The 25,200-nt window shown below is 46.4% G+C and overlaps 1 protein-coding gene across 1 annotated transcript in view; it reads right to left on the bottom strand.

Annotated features, from left to right (window-relative positions):
- Nucleotides 1-3,792: 3,792 nt before the first annotated feature.
- The window catches only part of Myh13 (myosin heavy chain 13), a 46,710-nt gene continuing 25,302 nt past the window's right edge, over nucleotides 3,793-25,200 (bottom strand). Inside the window, exons 22-38 of the mRNA XM_057773934.1 lie at nucleotides 22,656-22,832; nucleotides 21,512-21,657; nucleotides 21,304-21,394; nucleotides 19,939-20,328; nucleotides 17,402-17,528; nucleotides 17,197-17,315; nucleotides 14,833-15,029; nucleotides 13,808-13,991; nucleotides 12,551-12,716; nucleotides 11,431-11,555; nucleotides 10,306-10,614; nucleotides 10,021-10,224; nucleotides 8,125-8,250; nucleotides 7,670-7,840; nucleotides 5,589-5,693; nucleotides 5,394-5,489; nucleotides 3,793-3,945 (exon numbers count right to left, since the gene is read on the bottom strand). Coding sequence (XP_057629917.1) covers nucleotides 3,793-3,945; nucleotides 5,394-5,489; nucleotides 5,589-5,693; nucleotides 7,670-7,840; nucleotides 8,125-8,250; nucleotides 10,021-10,224; nucleotides 10,306-10,614; nucleotides 11,431-11,555; nucleotides 12,551-12,716; nucleotides 13,808-13,991; nucleotides 14,833-15,029; nucleotides 17,197-17,315; nucleotides 17,402-17,528; nucleotides 19,939-20,328; nucleotides 21,304-21,394; nucleotides 21,512-21,657; nucleotides 22,656-22,832 — 2,886 coding nt within the window. The remainder of the gene's footprint in view (nucleotides 3,946-5,393; nucleotides 5,490-5,588; nucleotides 5,694-7,669; nucleotides 7,841-8,124; nucleotides 8,251-10,020; nucleotides 10,225-10,305; nucleotides 10,615-11,430; nucleotides 11,556-12,550; nucleotides 12,717-13,807; nucleotides 13,992-14,832; nucleotides 15,030-17,196; nucleotides 17,316-17,401; nucleotides 17,529-19,938; nucleotides 20,329-21,303; nucleotides 21,395-21,511; nucleotides 21,658-22,655; nucleotides 22,833-25,200) is intronic.

Below are 25,200 nucleotides of genomic sequence, written 5' to 3'. Positions count from 1 at the left end.
GATTGGCACGAGAGGCTGCCAACCATCCATCAGCTTATCCATCCTTCCATCTGTCAATCTGTCCTTGTTTCCTTTCATTTGGTAATCAGAATATTGATTAAGTAGAAAAAGACCGCTCTGTGAAGAATATAGGCTTTGTTTTTCCTTTAACTCAGAGACCTAGGCAGGGGCCAGCAGCTCGGAAACAGAGGCTGGGTAAGGGTAGCGACTTAAGGGTGATGTTTTCCTGGGGAGCTCCAAATAAACTGGAGTATATCTAGGAAGAGGAACTCAGATCTCTTCTTTTGGGCTACCAAAGAGGTATTGTTCCATAGCAATTTCACAGACTCCAAGCGTGTTAACTCCTCAAACCATACAAGACCCAAAGAGAAAAGCAAAGACTTAGTAGGGCACCCCCACACTTCCTAGGATGAAATCTCAATGCCTCCTATCACAATATAAAAGTATGTCAGGTATGTCAGGCTCCAGACCAAGTGTACTCCTTACATGTTCTTATTTGCCTCTCAAAACAAACTACTAAAGCAATTTTTTTTTTTGTGTGTGTGTGTGAGAAAACCAAGGATTAAGTCATGAAATAACTTGAGTATGGTTGGGAAGGATCAAACTCTGGCAGGGTGAGACCCAGCTGGGAAGTGTGAGCTGCTCAGTCATGAGGACTGGAGTTCGGATCCCCGTAGCCATATTGACTGGCTCACAAACACCTACGATTCCATCTCCATAGGTTTCAATCGCCTTTCCTGGACTGCATGGGCACCTGCACATGCATGTGCATGTATACAATGCACAGATACGCACACACATAAATCAAATCAAATGAATTTTAAAGCATAAACAGCCATAGCCATGACTGTGTTTTCCACCCTAAAAAATCAGGAAACTGAGGTTGAGAGAGAACACTTGCCCAAGGCCACATCTTAATGTGACACTATCAGAATTCCATGTAGGCTTGCTGGGCTCCAGAGCCTGCGCTCCTGACCGCACAGGTTGGGTAGCCGATGTGGAAATTCAAGTTTAGATAATATACCCCAAGGTCACACAGAAAGAGTCTGTGAGCAGTCAGGCCTAGGCTAGTATTTAATATTGTCTCTTAAGCTTTCTATAATGGTCCTCATCCTACCCCAGCTGCAGGACCAGCCAATCAGTACAATCAAAATCAGTAAGACCTTTAGGACCCAAGAGAGATTTCAGACTAACTAGCTTCTGGTATGTTGGAGAGGGAATGGTTGGTGGTCCCTGTCATAGCCTGGACTTTGAAAGTCAGAAGTTCTCCAGGACTAGCTTGTCCCTTTGACCTTGGGCATCCTGAAGTGGATGCAGGCAGGTGGAAAAGAACTGCTCAAGTTGGGGGAGATCAAGGTTGTGCCTGGGCCCAGTCCATCTTTCCCCCAGTGTCTCTGACTTCCTGTGAGTGAATGGATTTGACAATATCCGCTGCTTGCTCATAAGTGGGCACAGAGAGCTGGGCAGCTCAGATCCCAAAGGGTATGGGAGAAAAGAGCAGAGCAGCTCAGTGAGAGAGCACTGGCCTGGGGGGCTGACCTCCAGGGCCGAACTTCCTCTCCTTTCTGCCCTGGACATAGAATGTTTAGTCATCTGAGCCCACTAAACACTCAATAGATTTGGGGAGAAGATAAAAAACCCAGTTTATGAGAATTCCATATTCCTCTCTCTCTCTCTCTCTCTCTCTCTCTCTCTCTCTCTCTCTCTCTCTCTCTCTCCCTCCCTCCCTCTCTCCCTCCCTTTCTCCCTCTCTCTCTATCTCCCTCCTTTCCTTTTGAAACATCGTTTCTCTATGTAGCTCTGGCTGTGCTGGAACTCACTAGATTCGCTTCAAACTCACAGAGATCCATCTGCCTCTGCCTCCCCAGTGCTGGAATTAAAAACTTGTGTGTCACCATGCCTGGTCTTCTTCCCCTTTTTGAAGTATTAATTTTTCAGATTTACTGAGGGAAGATTAACAACTAAGAGTTTTATATGCTAACGTGTATGACTTTTTGTTTCACTTGTGAGGGGCTTGAACACAACACCTCACACATATGCCGACTTGAGTTGCTGTGCATATTGCCACGCCTCCAGAAATTATCCACCATGTACACCGAAGCTTACTTTCTTTTGGTCAATATTTTCTCACTTCCCCCAATTTCTAACCCTTTCCAGCCTCCACTATGCCTCTCTGAGTAATTGTTTTAATTCCACACACATGTGACATCCCTCAAGTGTTGCCTTTCTGTATCTGGCTTATTTCATTTAGCACAGTGTCCTTGGAATTCACCAAACTGCCACAACACAGCAGTATTTCCTTTCACCTAAAGGCTGAAGAATTGTCTGTTGCATATTGAGACATCGTTTTTATGTGAGTTTGTGTGGGGTGTGTGTGTTCATGCGGAGAGCAGATCTTGACATCCTCTTCTACGGTTCTCCTTCTTATTTTTGAGACAGGGTCTCTCATTGAACATGGAGGACAGCGGTTGGCTAGAGGGGAGACTAGCTGGCTAACAAACCCCAGGGATCCTCCTGTTTCTGCCTTCTCAGCACTGGGGGTGCAGGTATACACTACCTCTCCTAGGCTTCTGTGTGAGTGCTGAATCTGAACTCAGTTCTCATGCTTTATAGCAAGCGTTTTACCTACTAAGCCATTTCCCCAGCCCTAGCCGCCACTGATTTTGGATAGTATTCATCCAAAATGTATTCACCCAGTACAGACATTTAGGGTGTTTCCATGTCTTGGCTTTTGTGACTAATTCTGTAGCAGACAGCCAAGCAACAGCGTTGTCAAAATCCCAATCCTGTTTCCTTTGAAAATACATGCAGAAGATTACAGGTCACACCACTGCATTGCCTTTGTTGGCTGAAGCACCTTCACACTGTTTTCCATGATGGCGAGCCCACTCACTTTCTCGGCAACAGTGCACAAGGGTTCCCATCTCTCTCTGTCATCTTGCTAGCCTTCATCTTTCTGGTGAGAGCTATTTTAACAGGTGTCAGGTGTGGGCAGATACAGAGTCTTTGCTTTCAGTTTACCTAGGTTGTGTACAGTGCTGAAGATAGAAACTAGAGCCCCACCTATGTCAGGCAAACTCTACCCCTGAGCCACACACCCCAGCTAGGTCTTTACTTGAAAATGATTACGGAAGCTGGAAGTTTACCTGGGAACTGCCTGGGTTTTCACCTTTTCTACGTGAGGCAAGGAACAAACATTTTCCCATTTCTTACTTTCTTGCAAATTACAGCAAAGTAGGTAAGAATCCAAAACTCAACCCCACAATAACAAACACAGCAGAGTCTGGATTCTGAGGATTCTGGACAGTTTATTTTTCCCACATTCTCTCTTTTCACTTTCCCGGAGGTGGCCCATGGCAACGAGCCTCGGGAGAGCCTCATTCTTCCATCTTCTGTGGGAGAAAAGAAATTGTACACAGGAAATGAGTCAAGCTCCATGGGGGCATGGCATCCCCTTCAAGGGGAACAGATGCAAAGTTGGGAATTTCAGAAAATGGCAGGAAGGAATGACCTTGTCTCACTTTGTGTTGACAAAGAAACCAATTAAACTTCTAGGGATCAAGACACGTCACCTCAGAAGCAGGGGTTCACTAGACTGCATCTCTCCCAATAGGGAGAGAGGGAGATGACATCCTTGGACCCTGTGCTTCTTGCATAGGAGTCTATGCTAAAAGAACATTTGTGGGTGTATAACCAGTGGCAAGGATGAGGACACCAAAAGACATCTCCAGGCTCTTTTTGGTTTGTCTATTGGTCTTTCGGTATGAATAACCTTTTGGAAAGATACCATCCTCAGGTGTCTGCTCTTACCTGGCCTCCCACGTCACGGCTCTTGGCCCTTAGCTTGTTGACTTGTGACTCTGCAATGTCTGCCCTCTCCTCAGCCTCCTCCAGCTCATGCTGGACCCTCCGGCACCTGGACAGCTGTGTGTTGGCTTGCTCCTCCTGCATGGGAAGAAGACAGAGGCTATACAGTTGTGGAACCTCTCTGGGGCTCTGGGGTTCTGGGGAGGTGGGGGAACCAGGAAAATGTGAGCCTTGTATTCACAGAGAGCATTGAGGGGAGATGAGTTGAGCTCTCCAGAGAATGGTGTCCTGTTCATGGTGTGGTGTACTAGCTAGGGGCTCCTTGTGAGCTGAACTCATGATGTGGTGTGCTAACTCAGGGCTCCTTGCAAGCTCTTCCTCTTCTCCAAAGGGCCATCACGTACCCTGAACTCCCTCTCTACAACAGCTCTCCCGAACAACTCTTACACAACTCTGAGATGACCCAGGTCATGACATCTGAAGGTATCAGATCAATGGTCCAAATCCCTTTTGTTTGATGTTTTTGATAATTTTGTGTAGCTAGGATAGACTATTATACCCCACCCCAACTCTTAACTGGTTCCAGTATATTTCTTCAAGACTTCTTCCCTCCTGAGCAGGGAAGAAAGAGGGCAAAGGGAAAGGCCATATACAAATCATTTCTTCCTTCAGACATTGGCCTTGGGAGATCCCAAGCCAAGCAAGTGCAGTGAAGGAACTGTTCTAGAGGGCCCTTTACTTCTGAGAGTGAATCACATATTAGCTATAAAATCTGAGAAATCCTTGAAGGCAACATGTTTAACCTTATTAGACTGAAATTTTTCTTTTCATTTTATTATTGAAGACAGGGTATCTCTCTGTAGTGCAGGCAAGTCTCAGACTTACAATCGACCTGCTCCATTTCTGGAGTACTGGAGATCACAGGCCAGTGTCAGCACCCGGCATAATTTATTTTCTACAAAGCAAAGGCTACCTCCCATCTTGGTCCCAACATTTTGCTATTTGTAGCCCTCGGACCCAAAGCCCCTGGAAGACATCCTTCAAAGCACTGGTTTTGGCTCATCTGCTGCCTTTCCTGTTGATCTGACCTATTTGATCGGGAGGCAGTGAAACAGGGATGGAAAGGAGTACGGGCATGTTGCTATAGAAGTCTGGAGGTGTGGGACCAGGAGAGTAGAGTGCAGTGGGATGACAAACATTAGGATGAGGTGTTTCAGGGCGGGAGGGCAGAAGGCGCTGCTGGTAGTGGTCTGGTCTGGCTAGGGAGAGCTGGGATGATGCAAGGTCATCAGAGAGAACTAAGATGCTCTGGGGTAGATGGAATGAACCAGGGAGAGATGTAGGTTGGGGATGGAGGTGGCTGGGAGGAGCTGGGAAGCTATGAGGGTACAGGAAGTTAGGAGGGGAGAAGATCCAACGAACACAGACCAAATGAGCATAAAGGGAAATATTTCTGTGTGTGACCTATAGATGCAAAGTCAGGCCTGGGGCTCTCTGAATGATTCCAATTAGGCATTGGTCCCCACTTGGGCTTCATGAGGACACCCCGGTGGGTGACACGATGCACAGGAGCCTCCAGTACTCACAGCCTCCTCTGCCTGCCTCTTGTAGGACTTCACTTTGGCCTGCAGCTTGTCCACCAAGTCCTGAAGCCGGAGGATGTTCTTACGGTCCTCCTCAGCCTGCAAAAAAGAGCATCCGTAACAGAGACCTCTAGTCCTCGACTCATTTTGTTGGGGTCTGCCCCACCTTGCAGCACTCGAGGGCTTGCAGCTCGCTACCTGGTAAGTCATCTCTTTGACTTTGCGTTCATATTTGTGGGCCCCCTTCAGAGCTTCAGCACCTCTCTTCTGCTCAGCATCCAGCTCATTTTCCAACTCCCGCACCTGTGTGGGGCGAAGAGCATCAGAAGTGAGGTCAAGGCTACTATCTTTCTCTAGCGGACTCACATGCTAGTCATCCTAAAGTGATCTTAAGACCTTGCTGTGTTTTACAGAGACATCTCCTCACAGACCCAGTCCCTGTAGTGGCTTTGTACAGATTATAGCAATATGCATTCTCGGGGTAGAGTCAGGCACTACTGCATAGCGCTTGGCTTCTGGCTCAGGCTTGGCAAAGAGGTCCCTTCCTCTGGCGCTGTGTACTTTGGCAAGGACACCATAGGTTGGGAGTCTGCCCTGTTTATCCTTATTGATAAAATCTGCTGGACTCTTAATAAATGTCTTGATTCCAAGTAGGCAAGGCATTAAACGTGGGCAGACCAAGCTATGTCCAAACCCAAGGCTGTTTGGTAGATCTAAAGCAAGTGAGTTGCTATCACTGGGCATGGCTGCCATTGGTGCTGCCCAACCCACCTCAAAGGTGGGTGGGATGAGACAAAGTACGGAAAAGCGAGTGAGGAATCACCTTAATGCCATACTTTTCTTTTGCCTTTTCTGAAGTCTTGAGGGAAGAAGGAAGCCCCTTAGGTGGCAGATTGTCAAGTGTGGTGCCAGTATCCCAATGTCACAACTCAGAGAGATGCAGCTGGGTGTTGGGGTCTCAACCAACCACATGCCCCTGTCCCTGGGGACTCCAACAGCATCAGAAATAGAGGACAGCTCATGCTAGGAGACTCATTACATCAGCTTTGAAAGCTCCTGGGGGAGAGTGCAAATGGAGTTCCACCATCTTTCATCCGGTCTCATAACAAATCTCCCCACCCCTCGTTTGCTCTCCAGGCCTCTGGAAGCTTTCTCGGATGTGTGAAACTGGACAGCTGGGATCAGAGGACACTCAAAGCGGCTGACTGATTGTGCAAGGGGGAGGTGACCGTAGGCTCCTGACTGAGCTAAGAAAAACCACAAGATATCATGGGACTTGATCCTTTCCTTTTAGAAGGGGTCTATGAGAAGGAGGGGCTATGCTCCTTTTCATTGGAATGGAAGGGAAGAATTTTTTATGGGAAGTAAAAAAAATAACAAAAAAACAACAAAAATTTGCATATTTAAAAGGAACCGTGTGCCTAGCGACCACATGGTTCTAGGGATGCTCAGATAAAGAACAATTGTACTAGAGACTTCCTGTTGGGAAAATTCTCTCCTCTTCCTTCCTCCTCTTCATTCCTGCCCACTCTTCCATTTTCTCTCTTCCTGGGACAAAAGAGATATTCTAATAGCCTCCTCCATGCAGCCCTTCTCTGAAATGTCAATCGTGTATGCAGCCCATTTCAAAAATGACTGAAATAATCCATCACAGATCTGAAAGGGAAAATCAGGAGGCTGAGAAAACAGCATAGATCAGCAAAGGAAATGAACGACTGTGAGGTAGGCTCCGAGAGCAAGTCCAGGACTTTTGGTGTCAGAGAGATCGTGTCTCTGGTGCATGAACTTGGAGGAAGAAGTATCAATCAAGCTCCTTTGGGGATGGGGTGGGATATCCCCTAAAACTGCTACTGCATATAGAGATTAGGAAAGCTGGAAAGAGAATAACCCGAGAGTAGGAACAGAGGGAGAGAAGGAGCCTATCAAAACCATAGAAAACATGTCCAAGCGTGGAATTTCTTGATCATAGAACACTTTTCCCTATATATGTATAATTGTGAATCTACAGGGGTAGCAGGAAGTGAACATTAAAAGATGTCATCTTTGCCAAGTGTGTTGGTGCACACTGTTAAACCCAGCACTTGGGAGACAGAGGCAGGCAGATCTCTGTGAGTTAGAAGCCAGCCTGGTCTGTATAGTGAGTTCTATACAGCGAGAACCTGCCAGGGTGTGGCGGCGGCACTTTCCACCACTAAATCTAAATTTCTGCTTCATGGGTTCTGCCCAAGATGGCTGAAACAAGGCTACTTGAAAAGCCAGTGCTTTCTCAAATCACCCACCCTGGCCTCCAGTTTCTGGATCTGCTTCTTGCCGCCCTTCAGTGCCAGCTGCTCAGCCTCGTCTAGACGGTGCTGCAGGTCCTTCACCGTCTGCTCCAGGTTCTTCTTCATCCTCTCCAGGTGGGCGCTGGTGTCCTGCTCCTTCTTCAACTCCTCCGCCATCATGGCAGCCTGGGTCAGTGCACAGAACGTATCTGTGGGCTACCCATCCAGTAGTACTCAGAGTACAGAGACAATGCTGTCATCTTGTGCCTCATGCTGAGCCTCCCCTCCCAGTCATCGAGTCCCATTTTGCCTCTCCAGTGACCCTCTTTCCTGGTATCTCTCCAGGAAGCCACCACAGACTGGCTGTGCTCAGAAGAGATGATACCCCCTTGCCAACGCCCCCCCCCCCCCGGATCTGAAATCCCCCTTTCTCAGCTCCCACTACCAGCTCGGCAGAGGATGATGCTCACATCAGTGATGGCCTTTTTGGCTTTCTCTTCTGCATTTCTGGACTCCTGGATGGAGTTCTCCACTTCCGCCTGGCACTGAGCCAAGTCAGCCTCTAGTTTTTTCTTGGTATTTATCAGGCTCGTGTTCTGCAAGAAAAATTAGATTTTGAGGGTGACGGTTTCATATGGGCACTTAAAACAATGGGAATGGAGGGCAGTGGGTGGGGAGGGAAGTGAATCACAGTCATCTTCCTCTTCTTATTTTCCACATGAGTGGTCTCCTGGGTACAATATCATTCCTGACTGAACAGAAAGTTCTGGGACAGAGCCAACAGCTGTACATCAGAAAATGGAGTAAATGATAAAGGGGGAATTTCAAACCTTTGAGGATGGATAGATTTTTCAGTGAAAGGCATTGAAACAAGAATATGATTGATAGACACATTTATGTAAAATGAAAAATATTTCTACTAATTAAAATATGCCATGCATGGAATTGAAACTGGAACGGTAATGACAAACCAGAACACATTATCTATATATGAAAACACTCCTGTCCATATATAAATAAGATATATTAACAAGAAAAAGGGGCAAGAAGAATAAATATTTAAAACACACAAGAAATATGATGGATACCCAGTTGGTGATATGTTCTATCTCATCCTTACTAAAACTAATAATAATAATAATAAGTACTATTATTATTATTATAAACTAATGACATATGCTTCAACAATAAAGTTTGTGATGATTCAACAGCTAGGGTCTTTTGGAATTTGTAAAACAATCCTCGCATGGTAATAAATGGGAATAAAAATCGGGAGAGCCTTGTTTAGTAGAAATTTACATGTGTTGTATACAAATGTCTTTACTGTTTTAACCCTGAGTTTATTTTCTTCCAGATATAGTGACAATAGTAATCACAGATGAATGAAAAAATTAGTTGTGGCAATATTAGTTAGTCTTTGTAATAGTAAAGAATTTTATTGGTAACAATGTAAAATAGCCAACCATAGAGGACTGATTGTAGTCATAATATTCAACTTTTGTTGCCTTTTTTTTTTTCTATTGAAACCCATAGCATTGGAAACTGTTTAAAGAGTTAGAAATGCGTTTTGGACACATTGTGAAATGGAAGTTAGAAGCTGCAAAATATTGGTCAAATACAAAAGTGTGGTATTTATGTAATTCACAAAGACCTAAGAATGAGAGAACATAACACATTAACTATTTAAGTGATTTATTTTCTATGTGTTTGCTTAGGATTTATATGTTTTAGAGCAAGTATCTTTAAAAATGTTGTAAAATTATATCCTAAGATTTTAGCTTAAATTATGGACTGAACATTTATTTTCATTTGAAATTCTGAAATCAGATAAGATTCAAAATCCAAAACATTGAGTAGCAACAGGACAGCATAAGTGCAAAATTCTACATCCCACTTCACACAGTGGGCCACATCAAATCATCTTCAGGGCGTGAGTATCAAGAAACGAGTTTCAGGTTTAGGCTTGTATTCAACCCCAGTATCTCTGATTATGTATATGCAAATATTCACACATGCAAATCTTCCCAAACCAGAAACACTTCTGGCTCCAAGTAAATTCTTGTCATCGTATTTTGGATAAAGGTTTTTAAATCTGTATTTCCTCCCTGAATTCTCCCTACTCCCTTGCTCCAATACTACTGCACACAGCCTGCAAGATCTTTCATCTTTATTTCTGATCAAACAGATCTCAGAGCTCAAGAATCAAGGTTTTTCTGACTTGGTCTTGACCGCAAGTCTGGGAGAAATGGAAAACTCCTTGCCGAGGCACCTGGGACGCTATATGCCCCAGGTGGGTGGAGGAGGATGTACCTGGCAGAGCCACTGCCCTACTGCCCAGGGTGGACCCGATTGAGGAGACAACATACCTGGGAGTGCAACAGCTGGACACGGTCGCTGGAGTCCAGGAGCTCCTGCTCCGACAGCCGGCGGGTCCGCTCTGTCTGCTCCAGGGCCACCTTCATCTCCTCTAGCTCCTCCTGCAGAAGGCCATTCCTGCGCTCCACGATGGCCAGCTGTTCCTTGAGGTCCTCATTGCTTCTCAGAGCGTCATCCAGGTGCAGCTGGGAATCCTTCAAGGGAAACCAGGAGTAAGAGCAGAGCTTCAGGGTGGGCTCTGGGATCACAGGTCTGCCAAACTGACCAGAGCTCACCTTAAGCTGGCCCTGGACCGTGCGCAAGTGTTTCTGGGTTTCTGCCACCTGACGGTTGGCATGGCTCAGCTGAATCTCCAACTCATTGAGATCGCCCTCCATCTTCTTCTTCAACCTCAGGGAGTCATTGCGGCTGCGTATTTCTGCATCTAACACACTCTGCATGGCCTCCACAGCACGCTGGCTGTTTCTTTTTATTTGTTCAATTTCCTCATCCTTTTCTGTGACCTTACGGTCAAGCTCAGATTTTACCTGGCTTAATTCTAGCTGGACACGCAAGATCTTGCTCTCCTCGTGTTCCAGGGAACCCTAAGGAGCAATGAGAACTTCATGAGTAGCACTGCATCCCCCTCCCCCCCTTTTCCTTTTGTAATAGTGCCATGTATCCAGCAGGCTAGCCTGGAACTCACTATGTAGCCTTGGCTATTCTTAAACTCATGATCTTCCTGGATACTGGAATTACAGGTGTGGGCCATTACACCTGGTGGCACCCCCTAAATGAGCATTTTCCTTCAAATTATGATAAATATGAAACAGTGATGCTCACTTTATACACACGGAAACAATGCTCTGAGGCTTGAGCGTTTGATGAGCTCCTGAACAGCCCTAAGAGTAATGGAAGTCAGATTCAAACTTTGTATCTGCGATTAACTATCTCATACCTTGAAATGGGAGTGCATCTCTTGAGCTGGTAAATATTGTCTAAATGGTGCACTTAATAGTGACTAATATCAGGCACATAATTGTGACTATAATAAAACTGATTATGACAGGGGAGACTCTGGGTCTCTTTTGATGATGCAGGATTCCCAGTAGCCAAAGATGCTGTAAGCCTCTGTATGAAACAGGCACCAAGGGATTTTGAGGGGGCTCAGGGGAAGCTTGGTGATGGGCAGTTTCCTTCTTGAGAGGAAACTATTGAGGACATAAAGAACACATTTATTTATTCTCAAAAGGGGACATAGGATAAATAACATCAGGGGATAAAGTGGCTCAGCCTGGGCTTTTCAGATCTAGGGCTGGCTGACTGTTCTTCCCAGTGGGGATTCCATGTTCCAGGCCCCATGTGGGAGAAAGAGCATTGTTTCTTTCCATTTCCTATCTGATTCCAGACAAGACACTTGCCTCCACCTCTTCTAAGGCAGCCTGGAGCTCGGACTTTTCCTGTTCCACTTGCTTCTTTGTCTTTTCCACTTCCTGGAGGTTCTTGCCCATTTCTGCAATCTGCTCAGTTAAGTCAGAAATCTCTTCTGCAAGAGACAGTCTTGGTTTAGGCTTCCAGTGGGCTCCAGCTCCCAGCCTAGGTGTTTTCCAGGCAAGTGAGGGGACGGCAGTTCTTTCGAGGCTTTTACATAGAGACTACGGGACGCTGTTCTGGTGGACGGTAGGCCAGACACAGGAGTGTTACCTCACCCGAACTGTGCAGAGAATAAATGCTGTGGAACAATCTTTGTACACTGTAAATATGTCTGACTCTCATTGGTTAATAGAGAGTTGACTGGCCTGTACCTGGGAAGGAAGAGATTGGGCAGGAAAGCCAGACTAGGAGGACGCTAGGAAAGAGAAGGGGGGAGTCGGAGGAGTTGCGAGAGATGCAAAGAGAAGCAAGATGAATGATCTGTGATCAAACAGAGATAATTCCTTGTGACAGAATGTAGATGACTATAAATGGGTTAATTTAAGTTATAAGAGTTAACTAGTAACAAGCCTGAGCTATTGACCAAACATCTATATTAATATTAAGTCTCCATGTCAGTTATTTGGGAGTTGGACTGACAGGACAGAAAAGTCTACCTACAAATGAGGGACAAGAAGAAGATTGTCTTTGACCCTACATATACAGAACCACCATGAAGGACCAGAAACCTTAGACTCTCAGTCTTCCAGAATGCAGTCAAACTTAGGGAAACATGGTTGATGTCTAGTTAGAGCAAGTCTGAAGTCATCAAGAGTTTTAGCCACAGGCACAAGGACGTGAGGCCACATGAAGGCTAAAACCCCTGAAGTCTCTTGTTTTCTAATAGCGATGTACTTAGCAACTCACTGGGTAGCTCCAGTCCTCAAGCTGATTATCAGCAGCCCTTGCACCTTCATGAAGAGGGTTTGAGCCTTGGGGAACACTAGTAACTGGGAGGTTTGATGGATGGGGTGTTATAGGATCATAGGGAGGAAGAAGCTGTGGTTAAATGGGACTGGAGTTGGCAGAAGGGCAGTCTGATCCGGCTGTGTTCTGGAGGGAGCTCACCTTGCAGATTTTTATTCTCTCGCTTCAGCGTCTCTAACTGGTCCACCACCTCCTCGTAGGCATTCCTCATCTTGAAGATTTCAGTACTGAGAGACCTGGACTCTTTCTGGGCAGCTTCCAGCTCAGCTTGACTTTCATCAACTTTTTGCTTCCACTCTGCAAGGACCTATGATGAGAGAGTGGGAAACATGAGAAACAGAAAGAACCTGGGGGATGAGAGAGAGAGAGAGAGAGAGCACATTCAAACAAAGACTGTGAGCAGTGCCAAGGCCTCATTCATCCTTCCATCCTTGGGGACCAAAGGAAGAATGGGGGCTCTACTCTAGACCCGAGACTCCAAAGTCTGATGTCTCTACACCATGCCCTGCTGGGTTCTTAAAATACAGGATGAGTATCACCGAGTTAACAGGTAGTTTTTCAGATCTCCGTATATTTCTCCCAGAATTTGGAGTATTTGTATAGACATGAGATACCTTGAAGATGAGACCCAAGCTCCATGCAAGTATGTTTCATATGCTGTGTTATGGACGTAAGGAATTTTGTACAGCACTTTCAGCATGCTTGTATGTATGGGGTGTATATGAGTATATGAAATACATGTGTGTGTGTGTGTGTACATGACATTTGTGAATGTATGATATGTGTGTGAGAGTATTTGTGTGTGAACGTGGGTGTACGCGTGACACAATGTGCTTGTGAAGGTCGGAGAACAACCTCAGTTATTGTTTTTTTCCTTCCACCTTGAGGGAGATGCTGAGTATGCCAGAGTAGCTGGCCTGTGGGCTCCCGGGGATTGCCCTGTCTCTGTGTCCCATTTTCCATTAGGAGTGCTGGGATGACAGATGTGCATGGTTTGTATTCAGCTTGTATGTGGGTTCCGGGGACTTGAACTCAAATTCTCATACTTGGGTGGCAAGTGTTTGTACCCAATGAGCCATTTCCCCAGCACAGCATATTCATGTTTTAACTTCCACCCATCACATGAAATCAGACATGGAATTTTCTTCGCTTTGTAGCATCATGGTGCTCAAAACTTTCAGACTCGGGATGTGGAGGATTAAAGATATTCAGTCTACATGACATACTCATCAGAATTTGAATTAGCTTTGACTAAAAGTAAATTTCCCTTGAAGGAGCTATTAGAGAAGTAAAGAAAGCCCCTGAAGAATCTTCCAACCAGGAATTGAGGCTCATGAAATGCATGTGTGAAAGGTTACCACAGAGACCACCATGCCCATAAAGCAGCTGGGGAAAGACCTTGTCGAAATTCCTCTGCTTCTTGTCCAGGGTGGCACAGGCTGTGTTGGCTCGCTCCAGATCCAGCATCAGGTCATCCACTTCTCCCTGAAGTCTTTGCTTGGTTTTCTCCAAGGAAGCACACTTGGAGTTGGCGGCCTCGGTGTTCTCCTCTGCCTCCTGGAGCCTCTGGGCCAGCTTTTTCCTAGGAGAACCAGATATTGCTTTGTCTCCGCAGAATAGTATATTTTAGCAAGTAACTATCACGTTGAAGGAGAATGGACAGTCTGAAGGAGACTGACCGAGACCTGGCATGTGAGTGGAGAGCCATGGACCACAGAACCAACCGTGGTACCATCCGACTATGACAGAAGTGCAAAACTCCCATCACCTAGAAACACAGCAGCCCTTCTAACCTTGCAGTACCACATATTCTTTGTCTGTGGGATGCTGGAATAGGCAAAGCTACTGTGCTGTTGGTCATCAGAAAGCATGGTACAAGCAGCATTGTGTAGGCGCTTACTCCATAGTGACAGTGAGCAGCTGTGTCACAGGGGTACGTGTTTGCTATGTTACACTTTTTGTTTTACTTTTGAAAGAAAAGTTTACTATAAAGTGCCACCCTTTGTCAAGCCGGCAGCAGTTCACACATAAATAGACTCACAGCAGTTCACTCAGGAATAGTGAGTCTCTCAACTTGAGCAAGAGGCCTTATGGAGGATTGGCTTTCACACCAATTTGGTTTGCGAACTCACTCTAGAAGATTCTCATGAGGATAAAGTCCCTAATGACACATTTCACAGAACACATCCCCATTGTTGAGCTGCGTGTCTATGTCACCAGAATAATCCCAAAATGCTTGGTGGCACAGCTAGCCTATAAGGAGTCACCAATTGAGCTGGAAGGAAAGACAGTCCCTAGAAGAGGGGGACACTCTGAAAGCTTAAGAAACTGCAAATGAGAGAAAGAGCGTCTCCAGCTGGGGGACTGCTCTCATTCTGAGACTTTTCTAGGACCTTCTCTCCCATGGGGAACTTGGGCTATACTTGGCCTCCTCCAGCTCCTCCGTGCGCTGGATGGCGTCCGTCTCATATTTGGTTCTCCACTGGGCCACCTCGCTGTTGGCCTTGGACAGCGCCCTCTGCAGCTCAGCTTTGCCTTCCTGCTCCTCCTCGTACTGTTCCCGCAGCAGGTCACAGTCATGGCGGGAGGACTGCAGGGCGTGGGCCAGTGCGTTCTTGGCCTGGGGATTACAGCGGTAATCAATTACAAAACCACATGGCCTTCTTCCCAGTGAAAGTGTGTTCGTTTAAATAGCTGTTCCAAATTTGAAACATTTCTGTGTTGCCTCACAACTTTTGTATTCTTAGCATACCTAATGTTTGATTGTTAAAATTCTCTCCATAATTATAATATATTTACTTCTTTTTTTTTTTTTTTTTTTTTCTGAGACAGGGTTTCTCTGTGGTTTTGGAGCCTGTCCTGGAACTAGCTCTTGTAGACCAGGCTGGTCTCGAACTCACAGAGATCCACCTGCCTCTGCCTCCCAAGTGCTGGGATTAAAGGCATGCGCCACCACCGCCTGGCATAATATATTTACTTCTTAAAGAAAGCATTACACCATAAAAGAGAAAGTCAATAATATTTAGCCAGCTGTGCATGGTAGCACATATCTATAATCCTGGTACTTAGGAAGCTGAGGCAGGAGGATGGGGAATTCAAGGGCTGTCTGAGGTACATGGTGAGTTCTAGGACATCCTGAGCTAAATAGTAAAATCCTCTCTCAACCCGCTCCCAATTGCCATAAGAACCATTAGAAATATATACAATGGACATAAAGCAATAGCATCAGCATTTATCTAGACAGTTGCATGCTGCAGCTCTGCGCTTGGGGCTTGCCCTCCCTCTGTTTCTTAATAAAGTAATAGCAACTGCTAAAGGGCTATTGCTCACATTGAGACCATCCCATGGCTGTAATGGTGAGAATTAAAACAGCTGAAAAGAAAACCACCTCCTTACTACGTCACGCAGTATGATGGGATGCTGTGACCATCATCTGGTGTCTCCAGAGACCAGTGTCCCCACTCTGGGGACCACCGGTGTGAATTGATGTCCAGAGCCTCCTCCCTCCCTCATGACCTTCCGAACATGACAAATGTTTACCACTTAGCTTTAACAGTTGCAACAAAGAAAGCTTTAACAGTTGCCACCACCAAAGAAAAAAGTTCTATTGGCAATGATTTCTGCATTTTCATCATTTATAGAAAAGACAAGAGAAGGCAGAACTTTGCTTGAGGAAGGAGTCTCACAGCTGCAGTGAGGGACAAGATGGGGTGGCCTCTGGCCTCTAGTGACCTGCACTGCTTGTTCAGTCTCTGGTTCTCGCCCCACCTCCCTCGCTCCCTAGTCCACTAAAAGCCTTCCCTCAGAAAAGAAAGACGAGAGATAAATACGGTACTGTTCTTTGCCAAAAATGAAAGATAGAGAATTTCTAAAGATTGCCTTGTAAATCTCTCCCAGATCACGGCACTCGCAAACAGATCAAAGTAAATTTCTTTCATGTGGATTTTTCAAATGTCCAGACTCCTGTTTTCATGTCCGAAATGCTGGCATCAGTAGGCACTTACTGTGTGCACTGTTCTGCTGAGGGTTTATTTACTTTTCACAACCACAGCGGGGGAAAATCACTGAGAGCAGTTTATCCATCAGTGGGTAGACTGGATTATATGTATTATAGACCATATCTAGATACTGAAGTTGGCATTAGGATGATGCTTATGTTAAAGCACCCAAAGGTTCTCCCCAAGCCATGTAGTCCTTTGGGAGAAAGGGTACTTAAGAACAGATGTTATAGGAGGAGGCCCACAAAGAGCATTTTAAGCATCTTGGGTGAATTTCTGCATGAGATGGTCTAACTAGTGTGGTAGTGGGAAGGGGCTCTCTTGGCTGGAGGCCACCCTATGGGAGATGGTGGTGTAAAAGAGACAGGGTTTTCTGGTCCTGAGGGAAGAGATCTAATGCCAAGATCCTCTATCATTCAGGGACAGGTTATTATGACACTCCACGGCAGAGGGATGAGTCATCCTTGATACTGTACTGCCTCCAGCTCGTCTTCCCTCCAGGCCACCCACCTCCTGAACCCCTCACCTGAGGGTCACAGCCCACCTCCCATCAGCCACACCGAGGGTCACAGCCCACCCCCCATCAGCCACAACCAAGGGTCACAGCCCACCTCCCACCCCCCTCACCTGAGGGTCACAGCCCACCTCCCATCAGCCACACCTGAGGGTCACAGCCCACCTCCCATCAGCCACACCCAAGGGGTGCCACCCACCTCCCATCAGCCTCACGTGAGGGTTGCAATACTTGGCTTCTCAGGTTCTACCCTGCAACCATTCCATCCACCTTACCTTGGTCTCTTCCTCCAGCTGTCTCTTGAGCTCCTCCAGCTGCTGGGTGAGAGCCTGCTTGCTTTTGGTTAGTTGTGAAACCAGAGACTCCTTCTCTTCTACTTGGTGACTCAGCTCCCCTGCCGAACAGATGTGGCTCCGCGTAAGCATTGCCGGGTGCCAAGCACCATGTCCCCGCTGGGCCCCGGAGGCAAGCCATCCTCACCATTCTGGGTCTGCAACCTTGCCTTCTGCATGTTCAGATCATGGATTAACTGGGTCTGTTGGTCATCCTTGGCTTTGATCTCATTAAACTGGTCTTCCACAGACCGGCACATTCTTTCCATGTTACTCTGAGGAACAAAAAGGCCCGTGGGAATGTGGAAGTGGGTTTCTGGTGTCCAGCATTGGAACTGGATGCTTTGATAGTCTGGCTTCTTGTTGGGCCGAATGAAAACACAGAGCATATGAAAGTTGGTTTTAGGAATCATCCTCATTATGGATTTGCTTTATTTTTGTGTGTGATGGCTCTTTAATAAACAATAATGTGGAATGTCAGCTTAGTAGGCATGTATCTGGTGATTAGTAAACCAGTTTCTGTTACGATGCCACTCATGGGAATCCTGGGATCATGCTGGAAGAGAAACAAGTCTATTGCCAGATGGATACTGTTCCCAAGCCCTGGTTCATGTTTTGTGTTTCTTTTAACACTACAGTGGTTCCTGGGTTGTTGAGATGAGGTCACTATCCAGCCTCTGGTCCACCTCTGGTTACACGTTTTGTTCAAAACCCCTGTATATGTTGCAGACTTCGCTTCTCTTCCCTCCCCATAAAATATAGAATAAAGTGAGCATATGCTTTCCTTAGACTGGAAGGTGTGAGACGGAAGTGGCAGAAGTAGAGGTGTTAGATCAATACCATCCTCTAGGACTCGGGACCTACTTGAGGATGGTGTACAGGGAAGAACTCCAGCAGGGGCGGGCTCTGTGAGGGAAGATAACTCTCAAATACAAACTCAAAGGATACAATACAATAACCTTAAAAAAAAAAAGCATATGGCAAATACAAGCGCTGGACTTTAAAACCGAGAGCACAGAGTAATACAACGTCATTCCAGAAGCAGGATGCTATGAGGTGAAACTTGGCCCCTGGTGTGGTGGTGTCAAGGGGTGGTGAAGCTTTATAGAAGGTGTGGCTTCGTGAGAGGTAACGAGGACATTGGGGACATCTCTGAAGGGATTAATGCTTGTTGTCTAAAGACTGGATTCGTTAGTGTGAAAACGTGCTGCTGTAAAATTGACTGGCGTCTATGATCCTCTAACAAATGCTCCTACCTCTGTGAGGTCATCTGCTGGGAGGTCCTTACTTGAGCTAAATAGATGCGGTCACATCTTCAGAACTATGGGCTAAACAGAACTCTGTTCCTTATCATGTATTGAACCTCAGGCATTTTACTACAGCAATAGGACATGAACTAAGTTAGGGACCAAAGTTTGAATCCCGCCCACCCCCCATCAGGCAGCTCACAACCACTTGTAAGCACAGCTCCAGGGAATCCAGTGCTTCTTCTTGTCTCTGTGGGCACCTGCACACATGCCCTCCCCCAATAAAATAAATGTTAAAGAACAGAAGGAAAAAAGAAATCAATACTAGGTGAAACAGACCCTGAAAATAGACCGCAAAGGGGACTGTGGTGGTAGCTCTAGGGTAGGGCTCTTGCCTAGCACGTGTGAGGTCCTGTGCTCAACTCAAGCAACACACATACTTGGCCGTGCACGCATGCGCGCGCACATACACACAGATGGTAAGATGTTCTTTCCACAGGGTTCACTTTTTTTTCCCCTGACCTCACCACCAGCTCCTCTTCAGGTACACTCCCTGACCCTCTAGGGATCCCCTTGAGAGGCTCACATCCCCACTGGGGTCAGTAGTGGTCCTTCTTCCAGCCCAACCAGCCAAACAGTTCCAAGTACATCTTGAAGCATTCTGATATAAAGGCAGCTCTTAAATCAAGGAGGCCATGATTGCTCTCAGAGGGGAATTTTGTGTGAAGTCACAAGCTTAGCTGTGAAGATGGCTGGGTTTAAGTGTCAGAACCCTCATTAGCATGAGTCCCAGAGAGTATGAAGAGCCCTAGAAAGTTCCATGTAGAGAGGGGAGACAGAGTATGCTGAAACTAAATCTCCATCAGTCAAGAGGTAGGACCTCTGGGGGTGGATGGTAATTAGGTCTTCACTGTCACAGAGGGGAGAGGATGCGTGTACTCACACACACCTTTAATCCCAGCATTCTGAAGTCACAGGCAGGCAGATCTCTGAGTCTGAGGCTAGCCTCATCTATATAGTGTTCCAGGCTATCCAGGGCTGCATGGTTAGACACTATCTTAAAATTAAGTAGACAAATAAAGAGGTGAGAATTAACTCCCTTGCTCCTTCTGACATGGAAAGACATGGAGAGAAGGCACTGTCTTAGAAGCAGGGATGAGCCCCAGCCAGACACTGAGTCTACTGGGCGCTTGATCTCGGATTTTGAAGCTCCTAAACTGTAAGCAACACTTCTATTTATAAAATTGCCAAGTCTAAGATATTTTGCTGTAGTAGCTTCAGATATTTCGGACATGTGGCTTGAATGAATTTGAGGAGTTGGAAAACTCAATAGGGAAGAAGGCTAACAGTCAAGAGCACACTGAGTTTGGCGCATCAAACCCCACTTGCTCACAGGATGGGAAGACATGACTGCCGAGACCAGGAGGGTTAGTCATACCTTGGACTTGGAAACTGTCTCAATGTTGCTGGCCATGTCATCGATCTCCATCTTCAGCTCGCTCTTCTCCTTCTCCAGCTTCTGCTTGACCCGCTGCAGGTTGTCGATCTGCTCCCCAAGCTCTGCCACGCTGTCCGCGTGCTTCTTCCTCAGGGTGGCCGCTGTGGCTTCATGCTGCAGGGTGGCCTCCTCCAGGTCCCTGCGGAGTTTCTGGAACTCAGTTTCTCTCTTCTTGTTCATCTCGATCTGGGCGGAAGTGGCTCCACTGGCTTCTTCCAGCCTCTCGCTGATCTCCTCCAGTTCCCTGGCTAGGTCTGAACGCTGTTTCTCAATTTTGGCTCTGACTGTGTGCTCGGCTTCAATTTCTTCTTCCAGCTCTTCTGTGCGGGCCTGAAAGGGTCAGTGGAGTTAAAGGTGGCCGGGTAGAGACCAATCTGTTTCAGGAGCGACTAGATGCTAAAGGAATGGGGATAGGCAGCACCAAGTGGAGGATATTTTATCGAGTGGGGGGAGGGGGCAAAGGACCAACGGCAGTTGTTGGGAAACAGTCTAAGTGTCCATCAGTAGGGGAACGATCAATCAGTTGTGATGAGGGCTTGTCCTGGTGCCAAGCAGCAACGCAATGCTGCAGCAAGTCCGCCATAGAAAGCCCTGCAGAAGCTCCTGATGTTTGAAAGAAATAAGTTGCATGCTTAGGATGAAAAGATTTATGCTGAAAACATGAAGAAGTGTAAATAAAAATCTCACACACACACCATATCTTTTCTCCGGGTCTTCAACATATCTATAAACACGTACCAAAAGCAGCCTGAATGATCCATATCCACCTGAAACTGGCAGTTCCTTCTTAGGAGACTCAGGGGGGCATGGACTTAGGCACAATGGTCAGTACACCTTGACCAGCAACAACTGGCCCTTAGATCACAGTCTGATTCTTTCCAAGGAAGTATATACTTAAATGCCACTTAGAAAAGTTTGAATATGGGGCTGGCGAGATGGCTCAGCAGTTAAGAGTATTGCCTGCTCTTCCAAAGGTCCTGAGTTCAATTCCCAGCAACCACATGGTGGCTCACAACCAACTGTAATGAGGTATGGTGCCCTCTTCTGGACTTCAGGCATACACGCAGAAAGAATATTGTATACATAATAAATAAATAAATAAATAAATAAATAAATAAATAAATAAATATTTTTTTTTAAAAAAAGAAAAGTCTGAATATTTATTGCAGAAACTACAGAAGAAGGCCCACTGTGGTGGGCTGCTGCTGAGGCAGGGAGGAGAAAGAAAGTACAACTCTGCTACAACTAGAAAGCAAAATGGGGAAAGGCAAGCCGGGCACTTGCAGGCAAGCTCTGCGCCTTCACCTGCAGCTCTTTAATCTTCTTCTGCTGCTGCAGACTGAGGACTTGTTCGTCATCGATTCGGGTCTGTAGCTGGCTCATTTCAAACTCCTTTCTGCAAACAGACAGAACAAACAAACGAAACAGTATGAGACAAAGGCCGCTGAGGGGAGGCGCACTTGGCTTTCTGTCTCAAATGGGGCGGGGAAGGGGACAGAACATGAATGTCTACTTCTTCAGTTTGTCTTCTATTTGTTGTTTGTCATTCTCCAGATCCATGATGGACTCCTGGGACATTTTCAAGTCTCCTTCCAGCTTCCTCTTCACTCGCTCCAGGTCAGCCCGCAGTTTCTTCTCCTGCTCTAAACTGCCCTCGAGCTGGGAAGACACAGGTGAAAAGAGAGCCTGGACATGGCTGAGGAAGCAGGCTGAACCGCATCAGCCAACATTGTTCCACCCATGCCCTTGGACCTCCAGCCCTGGAAGGAAGCCAGCCTTCCGTCCTCCATTTCTGTCTCTGTTCTGTATCTTAGGGAGTGGACATCTTGGGGCCCTCTTGGTATCTCTTTTCAGGTCATTCCCACTTGGCCTGTCCCAGGCCGCATCTCCCAAAGGACCAAGTGGGCACCTGTGACAGAGACTGTAGAGGCTTGTCATTCCTCACCGCCACCTACACCACCCAATCCTGAAGGCAGTCAGCCAGGAACTCTCTCTCTCTCTCTCTCTCTCTCTCTCTCTCTCTCTCTCTCTCTGTGTGTGTGTGTGTGTGTGTGTGTAGGATTGGGCTCAGGGAAAGAAGGGTGTAGAAGGGAACATACTTACCCTGGCCTTGTTAGAAACCTATGGAAAGTCTAACTACAGCAGGGACTAAATCCGACGAGCTTGAAATCTGGCTCTTACATCATGAACAAAAACGTTCATTTTTCTGGCCATAAATGGAAGTTTTGTTTGGTTTTGTTTTGTTTTGAGGTGTCACAGGTGGAAGTCAGGGCCTTGTGCATGCTGTACCACTGAGTTACACCCTTGCCTAGAACAAGGCTTTAAACACTGTAGAGTAGAATTGGAAGTTTGTAAACCCAAACTGCCTACAAGTGGGTGCTAATGACAACAGAGGTTTCTGTTTTACTGAAAACGTTATGTTGAGCACTTTCCTGAGACGTCCCCTGAAGTCCAGCTCTTTGTATGTATCCCTAATTCATAAGTGGGACCTGAGGCCTCATAAGGTCATGTGACCTGCTGGTCACCTCAGATATGTGTGTCTGGGGTCAGGGCACAGCTGGAATCTGGCTCCAGGCTCTGATTCCAGCATGCGAGCTCTCTAGACTGGTTCCTACACAGACCCTTCTTTACAAAGCACAGAGGTCACGTGTTCTCACGTCATCTGTCTGCTGTTCCAGCTTGACATTGATCTTGATGAGACTGTTAACTTTATCTTCTTCAGCCTGTAGGTCATCCAGCGTCTGCTGATGGGCCTCCTGGAGAGACTTCTTTTCTTTCGTCAGTTTGGAAATGGTTTCTTCAAGCGCCGTCATTTCTTCAGAGAGATTTTTCACCTAGGAGCAAATCAAGAGTCACTCATTTAATACTGAAACAGTTAGTCCAGCGATTCCCAGCAGCAAGAACTGTGGGGGCCTCCTGTCTCTCTAGCTTCATAACACTCAGGGACAGGTAGCTTCTCAGTTCTATTTTTTTTAATTTCTTTTTTTATCATTTTAACTTTATTTCATCCTATTTTGGGGAAAAGTCTTTGTACAGTTTTCAGGCTGGTTCCGAACTCCCAGGTTTAAGAGATCTTCTTGCTTTGACCTCCTGCGAAGTCGAGACGAGGCAAGCATCACTGTACGAGCTAGCCTGCCTTGCAGGGTTTTATGAGATAAGCCCTCATGTGGCCTAAAGTGACATCAAACTTGATATCAGTCAGGCTGATCTCAGACTCCCAAGCTCCCTGACTCTCCTTTCCAAATACTGAAATGCAGACATAAGCTACCATGTTTAGTTGTACGTGGTTCTGGGATCAAATGCAGGGCTTTGCCCATGCTAAGTAAATGTTCCATCAAGTAATCTGCAGCCCAGCCTTCCCACTTCTAGTCCTTCCCCCTGCCCCCTGGCCTATCATGGTGTCTCAGATTCTTCCAGAACACGCTATATTTCACTAGGAAGGACACTATTAAAATGCAGATCCACTGGGTGTGAAGGGCAACACATCAATCTGTGTTTACTCATCGTACACAACCAAGCAGTTATCAGGCAGGCTGATGGGGAGGGAGGCTGATGTTCAGGATGAGGCAGGAAGGGGAGGGAGAGGCCCAAGGTGTGGGGCAAGGAAATCCAGATGTGCTGACAGGATGGGGCCTGGGCACCATGTCTGGAGCTTCTGGGCATTAAAAAGAAACTTTATTGAACAACGGTCTTCCAGAGGAGAGGTTGCTAACTCCTACCTGTGGTCTAAATCCAACCACAGATATATTTAATTTATAAATTTTTGAAATGTTATCAATATTGGAAAGTAAGAGTATACAGAAAATCTGGATTTTTGGATTCTCATGAAATTCCAAACCTCCAGCTGTGCTGGCCTTACACTCCTACCTGACAAACGTTTGTTGGGGCTGAATCATGGCTGCCACCCTTGAGAAGGGCAGGCCTAGGCCTGTGGTGAGAAGCGCAGGTATTTGCCAGTCTCCACCCTCCCTTTTGTCTATTCCCATCACTCTTGTTTATCCATCACTGACTCTGAGTGTCAGCTGTCACTGTCATTGTCATCTCACACCCAGCAGGCCGTCCCTTTGTCCCGCCTCACGGGTAGCCTTTATTAGGTGAATCATGCCAAGCTTTTAAGGATCCTTGCCAAGCATATTTTTTTGTGCTGTGTGCACAGACCTTTCCTGTGTGTAAATGTCATCACGCTGCTTGTGTCTCTCACTTACACTTCTCTCCTGTGAGAACTGGGTGCTTCATATCTTGGTTACCAGATTCACCCAGCTCTGGTGCCCCAACGGTGCACTGTGCTCTCTGTGTGACTCCACCACAGTCTGCCTCTCCATCCTACGACATGGTCCCCAGCTCTGTCCCAAGCAGAGCTGCTGCAAGCAGCCCTATATATGCAAGCACCTTTATGTGTGTTCCCCAAGCCACAATGGGAGACTTCCTTGGATTACATTCAGAACAGAATCATGGGTTCATAGGGTATGTAAATTCCTCCCTTCTTTCATCCCTCCTCTCTCTCCTTCCTTCCTTCCTTCCTTCCTTTCATTTTTTTTTTTTAATACAGGGTTTTTATGTAGCTCTGGCTCTCCTGAAACTTGTTATGTAGACCAGGCTGGACCCAGACTCACAGAAATCTGCTTGCCTCTGCCTCCTAGTCCTGGGATTAAAGGTGTCCACCACCAGTCCTAGAAAGCTTTGTTTTGTATGTGTGGGTGGTTTTGCTTGCATGTATGTATCTGTGTATACCATGTATATACCATGCCCACAGAGTCCAGAGCCAAATCTTCTGGGACTGAAGTTACAGACTTGTAAACCACAGCTCTAGATTTTTTTTTTTTTTTTTGGTTTTTCGAGACAGGGTTTCTCTGTGGTTTTGGAGCCTGTCCTGGAACTAGCTCTTGTAGACCAGACTGGTCTCGAACTCACAGAGATCCGCTTGCCCAGCTCTAGATTCTTAATTGGACTAAATGATGCCAACTGGCTTCCTCTACATCCTTCCAATAACATGTGACGATCCTTGTATCCCACTTTTGCCCAACCCTCACCATTATCCAGCTTTCTGCCTCCTTCATCCCCTGACTCTGCTGGCATTTTTGCTGCCTTTCCCTGCACTTGGTACGTGAGAGATAAAGACGAGCATGACACATTCCTTGCTGTTAAGGAAATACGTAAGTTAGCAACACTCCCAGGAAGAGTTGAAGGGAGGCTATGGAGTAG

Source organism: Chionomys nivalis, chromosome 7, assembly GCF_950005125.1.
Source record: "Chionomys nivalis chromosome 7, mChiNiv1.1, whole genome shotgun sequence".
In the NCBI taxonomy this organism is placed as follows: Eukaryota; Metazoa; Chordata; class Mammalia; order Rodentia; family Cricetidae; genus Chionomys; species Chionomys nivalis.
Note: the sequence above shows the minus strand (reverse complement) of the source record. Positions and strands in the feature narration are given on the sequence as shown.